Source organism: Rattus rattus, chromosome 3 (assembly GCF_011064425.1).
Source record: "Rattus rattus isolate New Zealand chromosome 3, Rrattus_CSIRO_v1, whole genome shotgun sequence".
NCBI classification, from domain to species: Eukaryota; Metazoa; Chordata; class Mammalia; order Rodentia; family Muridae; genus Rattus; species Rattus rattus.
The window spans coordinates 78344580-78361743 of record NC_046156.1 but is presented as its reverse complement, the minus strand read 5'-3'; the positions used below and the strand labels follow the sequence as shown (position 1 = coordinate 78361743).

The 17164-nt window shown below is 36.9% G+C and overlaps 1 protein-coding gene across 2 annotated transcripts in view; it reads right to left on the bottom strand.

Annotated features, from left to right (window-relative positions):
- Window positions 1–17164, bottom strand: part of Pdcd10 (programmed cell death 10) — a 42078-nt gene that overhangs the window by 19202 nt on the left and 5712 nt on the right. The window contains exon 2 of one of the 2 annotated variants that reach the window (XM_032898238.1): window positions 4668–4885. In XM_032898238.1, the coding sequence (XP_032754129.1) occupies window positions 4668–4763 (96 nt within the window). In that variant the 5' untranslated portion in view covers window positions 4764–4885. Of the gene's footprint in view, window positions 1–4667; window positions 4886–17164 lie in introns of those variants that run through there. The other variant, XM_032898237.1, reaches the window with a different exon arrangement.

The window sequence follows — 17164 nt, the reverse complement described above, 5'->3', positions numbered from 1 at the left end:
ATTTTCAACAGTCTTGAATAAATTCTTGTAAAAGTTTTTTTTTCTCTAAAGATCTGAAGAATTAGGTAAATGAGTTCTAAATTGCATACAAAACTTCTGACCTCCTCAACATAAGACAAGATTAGGTTTTCCCCCTATTTGATCCTACTTCTTAAACTAAACTGGACCATATCACAACACTAAAATCTCAACGTGTATTTTGTAAGAATATGGTGAATCAGGTTGAAAAGTTGGCATGTTAGCTGCCACAAAAAGGAAAATGCTGTAACGTATGCTCTATACAGAAAAAGCTGTGTTCCTATCAGAGTGGTTCTTGTGTTTTTCATGATATGACAAAGCAAGTAAGAAGGTCACCTAAGCAGTATAGAAAGCATCTGCTAAAACACTGTTGGAAAGCATGCAAACACTCTATGCTGACCACAACTTTGTCAAAAATATTGGGTAAGATCTCCATAATTATATCACCATATGCCTAGTATTATTCCAAATACATTTCATTATATTATCTAATATATTTTCTCCAGTTGTTAAATAAGGTATTATTTATTCCAATTTTAGTAATCAGGAAATTGAGGCAAAAGTATGTCTTTTGGCATTATAGCACTAATTCACACCCCAAACTGACCATGTCAGAATAAAGAGACTTCGGGAAAAAAAACCCACCTACTCATTGTTGAGGACTTCTGTTTAGTTTGTCTGAACTCTTCCCCTTCCAACAGAGGAGAAATGGGAAGTAAACAATTTAAGCTGCAATAGTTCTCAGGCTGTATTTGTTTGCTGGAACTACATATCAGCAAAACCTGGCAGAAGTAGCTGACTGAGAAGTTTCTGAATAGAAAATCTTTTATTGAGAATTATATTGGGCTAATTTATTGATCAGCAAATTTTGACAGCCTAAAATTCCTATTTAGTCACAAAATGTTATTTCATAAAATATGGCAAAAAAAATGCTTCATAAAATGTATTCTATTTTAAAATATGTCCCTCCACACAGACATGGCTTATTTTTCCCAGAAGAAAAAAAAATTCCTTCTTTTCTCCATTTACAAAGAAATCGGTTAAGAGAGAATAGGAGAGCCTGACCGTAGGCCTGGCCTGAGGTTTAGAGAAAGCAAGTTTTCCATTATACAGAAGAAGGACTACTTCACAGTATGTTCAATGTGTACAGTACACCTGGGCTCCGGACGCTGGCAGCTGGCTGAACAAGAACTGTGTTCTTTCTCAGATACCTTGCAGCTGCTTTACTAAGTACAATCAGACCCAGAGTATCATAAATAAGTGGTCTGTAACCCTGAGGAAAATTTCTAACTAAAATTTCTAACATAAAGCTTGTCCCTCTAGACAAATAATACCTAGACTACAGCTACTACAAATAGAATGTTAAGGGATAATGAGTAGACTTCCTAATGTGTATGATTTACTATAGGGAAGATCTGGAGAATTGCAGCTATTTTCAGTATCCCTAATGTAGTACTATTTCCTGAAAGATTAATTTGAGACTATTTTATTCATTTCCTCATTCATTCATTCATTTATTCATTCATTCATTATTTTAGTTATTTACATTTCAAATGTTATTTCCCTTCCCAGTTTCCTCTCCACAAAACTCCCATGCCATCCCCCCTTTCCTCCTTCCTCTTTACCTCTATGAGAGTGTTCATCCACCCACCCACCCATTCCCATCTCACCACTCTAGGTTCCCCCTATGAGGCATCAAGTCTCCAAAGCACCCCTGGCCTCCCCTCCCTCTGACTTATGCCAAATAAGGCCATCCTATGCTACATTATGTAGCTGGAGCCATGGATCCCTTCAGGTGTACTCTTTGGTTGGTGGTTTAGTCTCTGGGTGCTTTGGGGGATCGTTAGTTGATATTCTTCTTCCTATGGGACTCCCCTCAGCTCCTTCAGTCCTTCCCCTAGCTCTTCCATTGGGGTTCCTGAGCACAGTCTGATGGCTGGCTAGGAGTATCTGCATCTGTATTGGTCAGCTGCTGGCAGAGCCTCTCAGAGGACAGTCAGACCAGGCTCCTATCAGTAAGACACTATTGGCATCAGCGATAGTGTCTGGGTTTGGTGTCTAAATATGGGATGGATTCCTAGGTGGGGCAGTCTTTGGATGGCCTTTCCTTCAGTCTCTGCTCAACTCTTTTTCCCTGCATTTCCTTTAGATAGGAGCAATTCTCGGTTAAAAATTTTGAGATGGATGGGTAGCTCTATTCCTCAACTGGAGGCTGTGCCCATCTATTGGGGTGGTCTCTACAAGTTCTATGTCCCTTTGTTGGGTATTTTGGTTGTCATCTCCTTTGGTTTCTGGGAGTCTTTTACTTCCCTGGTCTCAGGGGCTTTCTAATAGCTACTCCCAGCTTCCAACCACATAATGCTACATATTTCTATTCAATTCTCTGACCCTCTGAACTTCTCTCCTGTCTCTTCCCATGCTAGATTCTGTCTCCCCCTTCTCTCTCAGTCCCAGACCCCCCAATCCCTCAATCATCCTGCCCCCTGCCCCTGCCTCAATGCAGGACTGAAGCACATCCCGGCCTTCCCTCTTCTTAATCTTCAAATGGTCTGTGGGATTATATCAGGGATAAAATGAGCTTTTGGGCTAATATTGACTTATCAATGAGTACATACTATATGTGCTCTTTTGTGTCTGGGCTATATAACTAGGATATTTCTCTTATGAAATAGAAGAAATATTTATATATGAGTAAAATAAGTAATTTTTCATCAATGAATAAATTTTTACCAATATTAATCCCAAACCCCTCATTTTCACAGCAAAGTCAAGATGCAAATAGTTAGCCTTCATATACAGAAATAAGTTGAGCCATGTTCCTAGCCTTCTCATTTCTTTTTACTAACTGGAAGATAAAACTGATGCTATGTAAATGAATTTACCTCCTCTCAAATCAAGAGTTAACATACCAGACTAATTTGAAAATTTCCAACACACTGTGCTGTGGCACTAAGCTGGATACACAGACCTGAGAAGACAGAGTACCTGTAGGTGAAATTATGAAAATGACTTTTGGAATATGTAAGAAGTTCAAACCCTAACTACTGCAAACCTAGCTACTTATCTAATCTAGGACTAGGTTCCTTGTCTAACTCTGGGCACAAAGTTAATTATGTGACTTTAAATAGCTCTGTTTCCTAGTGGATTCTTGAGAACAGGTAGGTATGTTCCTTGTTTTCTCTTATACTTATGGCCGAGCAAAGTACGAAGCAAATAAACACTTGGTATTTACTCAGAAGTGCTTCCTTCTAATAATAGCTACTTGCAATGAAGTATCATAATAAAAAGGTGGATCTAATTATCAGCTTGTTGAGAGCTGCCTCAGATAAGACTACCACAGGGACAAGTTTTACAAGAGAGATTTTTCTCCTTGGTAAGAAAACATTCTTGAATTTTCTAACCTTGTATAGTTAGGTTTGGTCATAACATCAAGTTCTTAAAAATAGTGTGCATGAATGTCCTGTGCAGGGCTTTTTTTGGGAAAGGTTACATTAAGTAATTAGATTCCGTTGAAAACAAGACTTCACAACTTACTTCATTTTTCCCCTTCTGGACATGACAAAACAAGACTTCACACCTATCTCATTTTTCACCCTTTAGTTCATGATGGACTTTTGGTAGTTGTTGTGAATACTAAGTAGATTGTGACATGTTAAAACAAAAGATGAATTTCTGATGTACTGATCATATTACTAGCCTTAAATCCGCTGCCTCCAGAACCTTTTATGTAACGGGAATGACTCTGAACCTGACAGTATTTTATAATGACTGAAATTCTAATATATGCATGGTATGTCAGAAAGGATAAAGGAATCATTCTCCAATGACTCTAAGATTTAGGTTCATAAAGTATATCAAGTGCATCAACTCCAATAATGTGAGGGAAAAGGGATTTGAGTCTAAAAATAACACTAAAAATGCACAGGCAGTTTTGTAAGGGCTGCTAGCTATCTTAGCAACAATAAGATTGGTGGTTTAAAAAATAATTTTGTCATGCAGCAAAAAAGAATCATTACATTTATTTTTTTATTTTTCTGGGCAAAGTCACTGACTTTAGAGACAGGACACACACACACCCATAAACGTTAATCTTATGTTAGTAGAGTAATTTCACTGTTCAAGGTCTTCATTCACGATTAGAGAAAAGGAACTAATTAACCACTAAGGGACTTACAGATCTCTGCAAATAATAGTATTTTAATTTAATTCAAAAATACACTTGTGTGAGCTACCATGACTTCTTCAGACATAATGTAACAGCATCTTTCAGAAATCAACTGTTAAACGATTTTGCCATTATGACCTTTGTGTCTGCCATTCTGGCTACCTCCAATCTACTCTTATTTGTCTCTTTGGATTCATACATGTCTCATTTAGTGAGGCCTTTTCTGAACCCTAGAATACAGACTATCTATTTCTCTCTTTTTTTCTTCCTTGATAGTATTTACTAGAAATGTTCAACTTAGAAACTTGTAGGTACTACATATCTCTTCCACGAAGACTAACACATCTATTATTATTATTTCTATAACTGTATGGATAGATGGGACCCAACAGCCAACGCGAGGGGTTAGTCCGTACAAATGTCTGTCATGTGGAAGCACTGTGGCAGGTGTTAGGGAACTGCAGAGTCTTCAATGTGCACTCACCTCATTAAACACAGGGTACATGACTGCGTAGAGAGGCATGGAAACCATGGACGTGGCCTCAGCTTCATTCTTCATCTCTTCCATTGTCATCCTCATTCACAAGCCAGCTAGAGTAGGAAAGCAGTGCCAGAATGCAGAGGGATCTTCATTCACTGCCCAATTCCTTCCCTTTTGTATGTGTATACGATAAAGAGTGGTACACAAAAAAGAACAGCAATCTGGTAGACGGAAAGGAGAAAAAGTAATTTATACTAAAGGGAAACAACAAAATTCTAGAAACTTTCTTTTCAAAATTAGACAACTGCTACATACCCAGAAACTACTTTGACACCACATTTTCCATTTGAAAACAACCCTAGTCAGTGAGATTATTTTCTTCTTCTTTTAGACCAAAGGAAAACCTCATTTTAACCTGGCTAAGTGCTATTTCCAAAGCAGTGTATCTAAAACCTACTTCATGTGGATGTAGTGAGTTTCCTATAAAACACCAGGAAAAATTATGTATTCAACTGCATGATGTACAGTCATTAAGTCTATCAACAAGAGGCATGATTATTTTCATGAATGACTCATGTGAAATAATAACAAGGAAATACAGAGCAGTAAATTAAAAGGGAAAAACAAAGAAGTGGTGAGTAGTTTTTAACGCTTTTTATTCTACTTGTTCACTGATATTTTTAGCACATGAAAATAACAAAAACAGCAGCACCAGAGATTTAATGCAAATGTTAACATTGATAAAATAATTTGAAATGCAACTTGTATGGGAGATAGCAGTGCACTGTACTGTCAGTGAATTCTGATGTCTAGAACTCTGGAATTCTCTAAGTTGAACATAAAACTAAGAAAAACCCAGGATTGTACGTAGGAAATATGAATCAAGAATTCAACAATACACTCCAGTCCTTGGACTGAGTTATGGGGATCTTATGTATAAGGCCTACCTAAAACAAGAAAAATTTTTTAAAAGGAATGTATACTTAAGGAATTAACTACTTTGTAGACTGAACAATAAATTTAATCATAAACTACTAGTAATTACAAATGTCTTTTACAAAAAGCTTTTAACTCTGAACAATTCTTACTAAAGAAAAGATTTCTGTATTATAAAACATTTTCATACAGTAACTACCATTTCAGTTTTACAAATAGAAAAGTAAGCTCAGAAGGAGATTTGATTTCAGATACACAGAACCCAAACCTAATATTTACACAGCACAAATAACTCTTGACTGGGAAAGTAGAGAACACCCTTTCCACCCCCACCTACTCAAGGAGCGCAGAAGCTCCTCACTTCCTGAACAAATGAACACTTACTACCTATAGAAACAAGATGTACATCAGTCATTAAACAGATATCTATACAAGATTCTTTTGGAAACATAACCTTCGTTTGAAGAACTATATTGTTTGAGACCAGCACAGCTTCAAAAGCTCCATCTCCCTGTCAAAGCTGAGTGCTCAGTGTTCTACTGCACCCTTCTGATTGAGAGGAGCTCAAAATCTGCCAACAGCTGAGTCCTAGTTTTGGTAATTCTTTTTCCTCAGTCAACACTTTTATTTCCTTAGGAGAATATTCACTAAAGACTGAAGATGTTAGACTAAAGCTGTTAGATCAGCCCTTGCCCCCACAATGGTGAGGGAAAAGCACTGTGCTGAGGACCTTCTATGATGTTTTTGTTCAGGTTTTATTTTGTTTTTGTTTGTTTAATTCGTTGTTGTTTTTTTTTCTTTTTTTGCAGTTATTCCTCAGAAGAAATAGTGAATTTATGTCATTTTATAATTGCTAAGAAAGGTTATGACTGTTTTCTAGCAATGAAGCTATACTCCCAAAGTGTCTGATTTACAATACGCTAATAGTCTGTTGAAAATAGCAGGCACAGTAAGGGAAAATCAGCATCCAGATTCATAAATAGTAAACTCTTGTCTTCAGAGTCATGTGTCCTTGGAGTTCTGAAAGTAGATTAGGGATTAGTTTTAGGGAGAACTGTCTTTTGACTTCTGTTTGAACAGGCAACCAATTGTATCCAAACCTGGGTCTCTTTTTGAACCTATATAATAACTGTAGAAAAATTACTATCCTTTCATGTCTGTAGTTAAGAAAGGAAAAAACTCCCTTTTTCTGAGCTAAACTTTATTCCCCAACTTCCACCATCAAAACCAATTCTTAAACTTTATAACACAGAGCAAGAGAAAACCACTAACAAAATATTCTATGGTAGATTTATGAATATTGTTTGGGCTATAAAAGCACGACAGTTTTCCTGTTCCTTTGTAATTATTTAATATGTTTCTAGGTGATCTTGTTTTATGCTGGCACACATTCCTAATCCCAGCACTAAGGGAAGAAAGGCACCTTTGCCAGTTACAGGTCCGTCTGTGCTACAAAGCTAGTATTCCTTAATTAAAAGAAAAGAAAACCATACAAAACAAACTTGGAACCAAGAAGGCTCATAAGCAATTAATAGTGAAAATGCAAACAGTAATTTAGGCAAAGATTAGACTAAATAGTAAGAATCCATGGTCCAAATAAAAAAAGCATTCAAAGAACAGCAAAACAGGACCAGAGACAGAACCTAAAGAACAATAGAATTTGGTAACAGAAAGGATCATTGTTAAATATTTTATTGAATGCTTATGGGCATGATAGTAAATACACATCAGGTGCTTAAAAAATACAATCTTTCATCTTATAGTGCTAATGTCATGGGCAGAAAACAGAAAATAAACTTGTGTGAACAGCAAAAGGAAGTCTGGCCTGTATGTCTGTTGTAATGGGAAGATGACAGGCCAGCATTACAAAAGTTCCATTAAGAATGTGGCCACACATTTTAACTTCCATGGAATATAGGCAATGACTGCAATTAAGAATACTCTTCAAAGAACAGCATACTAGTACCTTGGAAGCTCTCTGAGGGAAGCTTGGAGTGAGCTGATGAGAAGAAAAGCTATGTTTTCAAGAATGACAGTAAAAAAGTGATGGCAAAAGGCAGAACAAAGACCGACTGCATTGTTTTGGCCTTACTCTTAAGAACACATATGAGTATCACCCAAGAAGACAGGGAGGCTGAAACAGGTTCAAGAAGAATAGGTGGCTAGACCCACGAAGCATTCCTGTTGACATACTCACATGCAATAAGCCTACTCAGATATTCTGCAAATACTGCTGTTGGACTTTTCTTGACTTTGTATTTAGTAAGTAGTTTCTCCTCCAAAACTAACATTGTACTATTAACAGCTCTTTAACAACCTTTTAATATTGTTACGGTAAAAAAATGCTCCCACAAACACTTTACATCAGAACTGTTTTTAGAATACACATTACAAACTGGACCTAATTACAGTTCCAATAGCATGAGAGGGCCATTATGGTTCCAGTAAGGCTTTTAAAATGCATTACTATGGTGCCAAATGTAATTCAAGTTGAAATCTGCTTCTTTCATTCCTTTCACTTGTCTCTTCACCCGAAATGATATCATGAACAACCTACACACATGCCAAGACAGCAAAACGTCTGCTATATAAACAGGACAAGCTTACTGAGCTGTGGCCTGTTCCAGAAGGTTCCTTCCTTGGATTGTTATGAGCTTCAGCCATGTCATGCAGATGAACAACACACTAAAAGGTGTTCATTTCTGGGGTGAGAAATGGTCTCACATTTACAGAGAACTAAAGATTCCAGGTTCTAAATCCCAAACCTGGAAGCTCGCAATCTCATCCACCAAATACCCACACTAAAAAACCAAGTCCCCAATGGCTAACTAATATGCTTGTTAGCTTCACTGTAACTGCAGCAACAGCAATTTGCTTCATAAACAATCGAATAGGAAAGATTTATTTGTCTCAGTTTTGGAGGTTTCAACCCACTCTGAAGGTGTAGTAGTAGGTTAGCAGATGTGGTAGATGGGAGCAGCCAGAAATTCTCTCTTTTCTCCACTCTAGCTGATCTGGACGCCTTGCTTATGGAACCATGTTACTCACAGAAGCAGGTCTGGACAGATTTTCCCTTTAAAGTATTCTGGAAAATGCTCATGGCTATAGTGAAGTGTTTTACTAAGCTTTTAGGTACTTCCTATTCCAATCAGGTTAACAGTCAATACAGAAAATCACAATGTACACCGATTTACCCATGGTCACAAGTACTTCCTAACACAACTTAGCTTAGTCAGCTACCATGTACTTGACTTCAATTCCCACTCCACATAGAAAAAAGCAGGCATGAGAGTAAAAGTACATATACATGTGATTCCAGAGTAGGGAAAACACAGAGCCAGATAACTGAGATTAATTGGCCAGCCCAGTCTATCCTAGCCCAATTTAGTAACTAAGCCCCACCACCTACTGAGAAATACTGTTTTATAAAGCGAAGTGGATGGATGCCCCTGAGGAACAACATCCAGATCTAACCTTATGGGACACGGACGGACATGGACACGAATGGACACACTCTCTCTCTCTCTCTCTCTCTCTCTCTCTCTCTCTCTCTCTCTCTCTGTGTGTGTGTGTGTGTGTGTGTGTGTGTGTGTGTGTGTGTGTGGACGTTTTTGTTGATACAGCATGAACCTATCAGGAATGGTTTTAAGTTTCTCTGTTTATTGTGCTGCTTCAGAGGAAACTCTTCAGTTCAAGGTGAGTTTTGTAGGTGTATTGCTATCCTGCTATAGAATAAGTAACAAGAAGAACAAAACCCACCATGGGCTGTAAGTCTTTAGACATTTTCCAAATGATACTCTTAACTTTTTGTTTAGAAACAAATGTTATGATGTAGGATTCCAATACAAATGGAACCTTCTCATGAATATTCCTCTTATTCCCTGAATATTCAAAATAGTACCATTAAATTCTGATGTAAAAAAAAACAGCTTGAAATATGAAATGAGTTTAAAATAATTACCACTTGTTCAGAATGAATAGGCAAAAAATAGATTGTTGGCCACTTCTGAAAATACCAAACTCAATATTTAAAGTTCCTGCTCTACATGACCAACACCAGTCTGCTCATGTAAAAAGCTACAGTATCTCAGAGCTTCCTGAAACTCCATCTGGGACCTGAGAGATAATTCTAGCTCCACTAGTAGTGATAATTGACAAAGGGAACAGACAAGCAGAAATTCTTGGAACTGGGCTAAATGTGGTTCTTTAGTGAAAAGGGATTCTTAAAAAAAACCTCTATATTTTCATTATTTAGTAAGAACCAAACCAGACCAACCAAACAACCAAACAACACGTACCTTACTCTAGCATGGTGCAGAGTCCATGTGTTCTGTTCCAATTCATGTGCATTTCCTTTCCCCATAAGAAGGTTATAGGTATCATACAGCAAAGTTTAAATGAATAAAGAATGTTTGCAGACAATTTTTAAGTTTAGCCTTGCTAATAATTTTTTTTAAGTACCAAGCTTAGTAAAATGAAAGCAAACACAGAAAGCTAATCCTATTAAATTCTATTCTTAAGTCATCTTTAGCAGTTTTAACTTTCATTTTAGTTATCCCAAGTTCTTCCTATTGCAAGACAGTAACCCCAGAAATCATTCTGATTATTTCTCATCTTGAAAGGAAATGAAAAAAAAAATATACTAAAAAATAAAGCAAGCAAAATCAAAATTTCAACAGGAATGTACACAAAAGTAAAATTATATTCTAATTTAGCCAAGTATAAAGTCTAATATCTTGTTTGTATCATGCCCACTAGAATGTTTGTTCTTGTTGCTTTTTAGATTCCAAAGGCACAGCTGGTGTACATTTTTGATTTCTTTAAGAAAAGCTCACATTAAGTAACTTTGGCTATCCTGGGACTCATGTAGACCAGGCTCATCACAAGCTCCCAGAGATCTGCCTGCCTATGCCTGAGTGCTGGGTCTGTACCTCCATGTCCAGCAACATTTTATGCTTAACAAGATTCTCCAAGTACAAGAATTTCCAACACTATCTAACTTTGCTTTACATCCAAAGATATGAAAGGGGCCAATACACTTAGCAGACAGTAAATCTTTCTCTTTGAAAGTTTTAGCTCCCAAGTGATGAGATATCTGAACCATCACCAACTATTTCGGAGCTTATTAGCAACACTGATTTCTAAGACAACTTATTCAGAATCCAGGTATCTATTCTAAACAGATAACGCAGATGAGTGTCATGAAGCGGGGAGTCTGGGAATCACTGATATGTAAAAAAAGAAAATTCAGTCGCTACGGCAAGGACACAAGTAAAATGATGTCAGATGAAGTATTTGGAAAATGTGCAGCATGCTTTATTGAGTTCTACTTATCACATTTTCCCCATTAGCAACAGACAGGTGGTGATGCTATATCCTTTCTGAGTACTTAATATTCTAAAATTCTAACATTTCCATTATGGTATCAATTACAGGTTCAGAAAATAAAAATCCTCAACAGATCATGAGAATTGTTTATAAGTCTAGCATAGAGATCTTCTCTAAGAGCTGTTTGACTGGAAGTTCTGAATGTCCACTTTGTTTTCTCTTCATAAATATCAAAAATCTCACTAGTTAATTCCCTAGAAAAACTAGTTACCTAGCCTCATGCCCCGAACTGTCCAGACCACAGTACAGCCATTTCACAAAGTAGAATGCTCTAATCTGTCCCATGATCTTCACACCTTTTAGGGTAGATCAAAATGATAGTTACTAAAGAGCTAAAATTTCCTAAAATTTGAAAAGAGGAAGGCATGAGAAATACTGCAAGCAGGAAATTCTACTTAGATAAATAAGCTTCAAATCTTCAAAATATACTTATATTACCAAGCTTATGGAATGCTGTATTTAGAAACATAAACAAGTATCTTGCTTATACATAAGCACTACACTGTTATGTGTGTTTATATATGTGCATATCTTTAATAAGATCAAATAGTTTTACAGAAAGCTACAGGGGAAATGAAGTAGTCTGCAACATGGGTTTCAATTCTGTTATATGTTAAATTATGTTGTGTGTGAACAAGTCATCTCACCTCTACCAATTAGATTCTTCTTTAAGTTAGATAATTAGTTACTGTACTTAAAAGAGATTGAGTTAAAAATAAAGTAGTTTATAAACAAAACTCTAACAACTCTATATTAAATTTTAAGTTTTTAAGCATTGTACTTTACATATTTTTTCCAGAAAACTACATTAAGTCATAATGACATCTCATTTCTCTGGAAAGTCCAGTCTATTTAATCAAATTTTAAAGAGCACTCCTTTGTTGAACCAGTTTCCAGACACTTCTATGCTGAAATAATCCTTTTTTCCTCTTTCCGAACTGAGTATCTCAAATATAGTGTTATAGTAAAACAAAGCTAACATGGAGAATTGGTACCCAGAAATGGGAGATGTTGACGATAGCTATTTATGAGACAATATGGAGGAGTCTTTGGAATTTGGGGATTGGTTTTAGGAGGAGAGCTTGGAAACGTTCAGAAGCAGGTGAGACCAAATGACATATAAGGTGAAGGAATATAAGGAATGTAAAGTGAAGGATGATTATGTCATATCAGAAAACAAGGATGCATAAAAGGAAGTCCAGCTGATGAGGGTCCCAGTGGAAATGAAGACTACACTGGCAGCTGTCACAGCACTGGGGGTCAGGAGGACAATGCATTTGCCTACTCTCTGGTACTTTGAGGAGAAACAAGTTTAAATATGAACAGGCAAGCTTATCTGGAAAGGAAACCCCAGGAGAGCAAGGCAAGTCACAAAATGATATAATAATGTAATAGATATTGCCAGTAGACAAACTTTACAATGACAATCATAAGGAAAGGGGAATGAGTGTTCGTAAGATACCAGAGGGTGTGTTAGCTAGGCTGGCAGGAATTTACCAAAAAAAAAAAAAAAAAAAAAAAAAAAAAAAAAAGAAAAGAAAAGAAAAAAAAAGGTAACAGTGTTTGAGAGTACACATGAGAGTAGAATGATGCCTCAGGGTACCTTGTGAATCTGCAAAACCACTACACCCATCAATGTCTCAAAGGCTTAGAACAGCAGACATTTTAGGCAATGTAGATCAGAATCCTGGGAGAAGAGCATCCTGATATCCCTTCACTGTTCAAGGTAGGGAATTTCCTAGGATTTATTTCCTATTTCAGCCAAGCAGAAACACAAAGGCAGCTTCCATGTTTCCAGCAGGCCCTGGTAGCAGACCTTGCCATCTTCTATCTGATGCTGGTTCTTCAGGAATGCAGAGTTAAGGAGTAAGACTTGTAGGTTTTCACCTACATTTCAAAAGAAGCCTGGTAGACGGGCTATTATACAGTATGGTTGTGGTCCTGGAAATTCACTCCAAATGAGCAAAATGTGAGCTGAAGGACTGAAGCTTTAGTTTATAATGGAGACTATGATAAGGAAGAAGTGACATGCAGTCTCATCAGGTAAAACTAAAGGAAGCGTGAAAGTCACTCCAGGAAAGTAGCCACATGGGCAGTAACTAACAAGGAGGTAGGTAAGAGTAGAACTGCCCAAGCCCTCAGAGAAGTCTGTATTTTGCCAGTGTGCCCTAAGAACAGACGTTAGAATTTGATGTCTGCCTTGCTGAGTTTCCCAGGTGCTTAGGGCTCATCACTCCTTTCAGACTCCTAATTTCTCCCCCTTGGAATGGAAATGGGTACCTTTTCCATGTTCCACTACTGTTATTTTAGAATGGCTTTCTTTTGGATTTTTACAAGTGCTTGAAGCTAAGTTATATTGAGTCACTCAGGACTCTGGACTTGAACTGTGGAGAAAGGTAAGAACAGCTAAGCCTCAGCAACCCTTAGAAATTGACTAAATGTGTTTACATGATATAGAGACAAACCTTGATAGGACAGACTAAATCCTGTCATTTGGAACTTCCATGTGTTTCAGAACCTCGTATGTTGACAGCTTTGTTTCCAAAGAAGTGATATTAGGAATAGGTAGAAACTTTTATAAGTAGAATTGGTCCAAAAACCTTTGATCAAAGATATTATGGCCTTCAATATTTTAAATTCCTAAACCTTTTCCTTTTGTGATGAGTGATTTTATTTCTGCCCTGATGGGTTCTATTTCCAAGGCACTGGGATCATGTGACCATAGACTGCAGTCAAGTTGTTTATCGCGGGTATTTTGTTATAGAAAAGGAAAGGTACCAGACTTCCACATTAATATTGCCTGCAGGACAACAGGGCCAGGAGTTCTGCATATATTCTTGGGAATATCCTGAGCATGGACACTCAAAAACAATGGTTAATTCTATAAATCCTAATGGAAACTGTGAAAATACAGTTTATTATTACTGATAGGGCAATATACGGGGTAAAGTAAATATTAGCTGTTATGATCAAGTGGAGAAATATTCATGCACTTGGGATGAAGTTGGGCAGTCGGGCAGCCTCCATAGCCAACTCTCCAGGGTATCAAGGACCCTGAGAATGGGAAAGGTGGTAAAAATAATGGTTTGAAACCTCTTTAGGAGAGCAGAACTTTCTTGTCCAAAAAAAACTTCCCCACCTCTTTCCCTGTGTGTGTGTGTGTGTGTGTGTGTGTGTGTGTGTGTGTGTGTGTGTGTGTGTGTCTGTGGGAAAGTGAGTGTATGAGAAATAAAATATTAAACTATTCTTTCCTTTAATAAATTAATTAAGCACTTAAAACCTGTTAGTCCCTCTCTCTCATAAGAGCCCTGATACATGTACATCTCTTCTCAAAATGAAAAATCACTATTCTACAGGCAGTCACTAACATAAGCATTATAAACAAAACATAAATGAGCAGCCTAACAGTAAGGTTAAGAGAACACAGGATATCTAGACACAAACTTTTCTATAACTCAATACCAGATCACAATCTCTAGCCAGTATCTCTCCTTGCTATAATAGAGGTTAATGCAGTTAAGAAAGCTAATTGCTAAAGTACTGAAACTTTACATTGACAACTTGCCATCGTAGATATCAAGTCCAGTCTTCAACTTTCACAATTCAGAAACAGAATGGTGGCTGATATATGAGTCAAATACATTAATATGCTTCCAAGGCTTACTCTATTTCGTGTTTACAAACTGAAGTGCTATGTTACTTGGCCTTTGTGCCACCTGTGACTCAATGTGAACACAGGCAAGAGTTGCTGTGATCTCCCATAGAACTAACTGTTAGGAGACCCAAGAAGGTAGGAATGTAGAGAGATTTGACTTTGTGGGATTTTAATTTGGTATATCTGACTCACCTTAAAGTCAATTATTATACTATGTCAAATTCATATGTATTTTGGGGGAAATTACAAATCTATGAAGTGGCAGGAAGTATTTTTTCTACAGTATATGGCAAGAGATAAATCCTTAGGTTTGGTAGAAAGATAGCTTGAATTTTTTGCTCAGCTGGGTTATATTGCTTAAATTATTTAATAACTTTCTAAACTCATTTGAGAATGGATGCTGATTGAAGTTTTCACCTTGCAAGTTTGTTAAGAATACTACGTGTATTTAAAATAACGAAGTAGCTGACATCCAATAAGCATCTAATCCCCATGGTTAGAGATATTTCATCAGAGCTCTGTCAGCCTGGCATGGCTTGAGGTTGAAGGGAGCATAAGACCAATCAGAGTAAAGTACAAACTCTGACTTGCAGGGCATGGTGAATTCATGTCTCCTTCAATTCTGCCACCTGCAGAGGCCTTTTATGTCTCATCTCCAGCCTGCCTATACATAGCACAGAATGATCTAATGCTGATAGTGGTCACACACACAGTGTCATACTGGTCACACACATCATTTTCAAAACTTTTTCTCTCATTTGCTAAGTTACTTTGGCCATCAAAATCCTATTACTCACAGGTAATTATCTCAGTTTGAAGATACAAAAAGAAGTTAGTCATCAAATGAACTTTATGATTATTTAAAGCAATGGCATTAAAACTATCACCTTGGGGGCTGAACAGATAGCTCAGTGCTTGAGAGCATTGGCTGCTCTTCGGAAGAACCTGAGTTCAATTCCCAGAACCTACATGGTGGCTAAGAACCACCTGTAACTACATCTCAGAAAATCCAATGATTTCTTCTGCACTCTGTGGGCACTGCGTACATATGATACAGACATATACACAGGGAAAATATTCATGTACATAAAAGCAAAATCCACAGAACCTACTTTTATTTTCTTAATGAACACAGGTCAGCTTAATTGAGTAGCACAGGAAAATCAAGACATGATCAAAGACTGAGTAACACTGTAGCAAAGCTAAACATCTAGAGTGACCAAAGCTAACACACAGAACTGGAGATCAGTTGGGTGATGGGAAATGGGAATAAGGAAAATAGCAAATGGCTTCTACTATATTTGAAAAATCACTCTTTCAGGGAATAATACACTTTTTTATGGCAATTCTTTGTATTTCTTACTTCACTGGCTAAATAGAACTCAAAATAAACAAAAATAAAAAAAAATGCCCTCTTGAACATGTTCTTCTTCTGGCTATAAAGTTCTCGTGTAGGTATTCATAAATTACGTGCCTAACTGAAGTCATTTAGTGTTTAATTGAAGACATGATGGTTTTCCTTTTGATTAGCATCTGTGATCTCTCCTTTTAATTTCAGCAATATAACACTTTTTTTAAATTTTCTTAGAAATTCAAGTAAATAAGCTCTTCAGATCATGCTTCTTTTCTCTAAAGTTATAAGACCACTCTGAACCATGTCTACTCACTCTGTTCCAAATCTCTCATCCTATCTACCCTTTAAAACCTCCAGAATAGGTAAGGTTCTCTACAATATAAAACAAAAACATTGTTCTTTACTTCATGTTTTTACACCACAACAAGGTACTCTAAATGTTGATAGAATCTGTAGCAGCAAATAACAAATTGCCCCTGGCTCTCTTATTTAACGTTAGGTGCTAAATGAGCATAAAATTCTCTCGATGATGCCACTAAACTTTACCTTTTACTCCTAACTGATCTCAAATACAAATGATCTCAGTTGTAGCAAGGTAACAGAATGGCTATCTTTGTGGTATTTAGAGTCCCTTCTATAACCTTCACCTTGTAAAACTGTTTATTCATTTGTCAGAACATCTATAGAATCTCCATACTATCAAACTGTCAATTTTGGCATGGATAAAGGCATCCTTCAAAGTATGTGTATTTTTGAACAAAAAGGCTGTGGTATTCAAAATCCTTTGGAATCAAGAAAGCCTTGAAACAATTTAAAGTGTCAAAGAAGGCCACTGCTGCCTAGAGGCCAGGTCTGACTCACTTAATACTGTCAAGAACCTTTTGTTGTATAGCCTTACATAAGTATGAGAAGGCAGCAAGGGTATAATATTTTAGGGTTTTGTCATTCCTTCAATCCAATCACAGCCGGATTCCAGGTCATCCAAATAAAGACAGGACGGCTAAATAAGACAAGAAGAGCCATTTTAAGTGCCAAGAGCCAGACAGCAAGTTAGAGAAAGGATCATTTTCCCTCTATATCATTTATGGCTGCTAATTATCCAACAAAAATTTATATGTACAAATTTGTATGTGCATTAAAATGTCTAAGTACCAAAGAAATGATCTT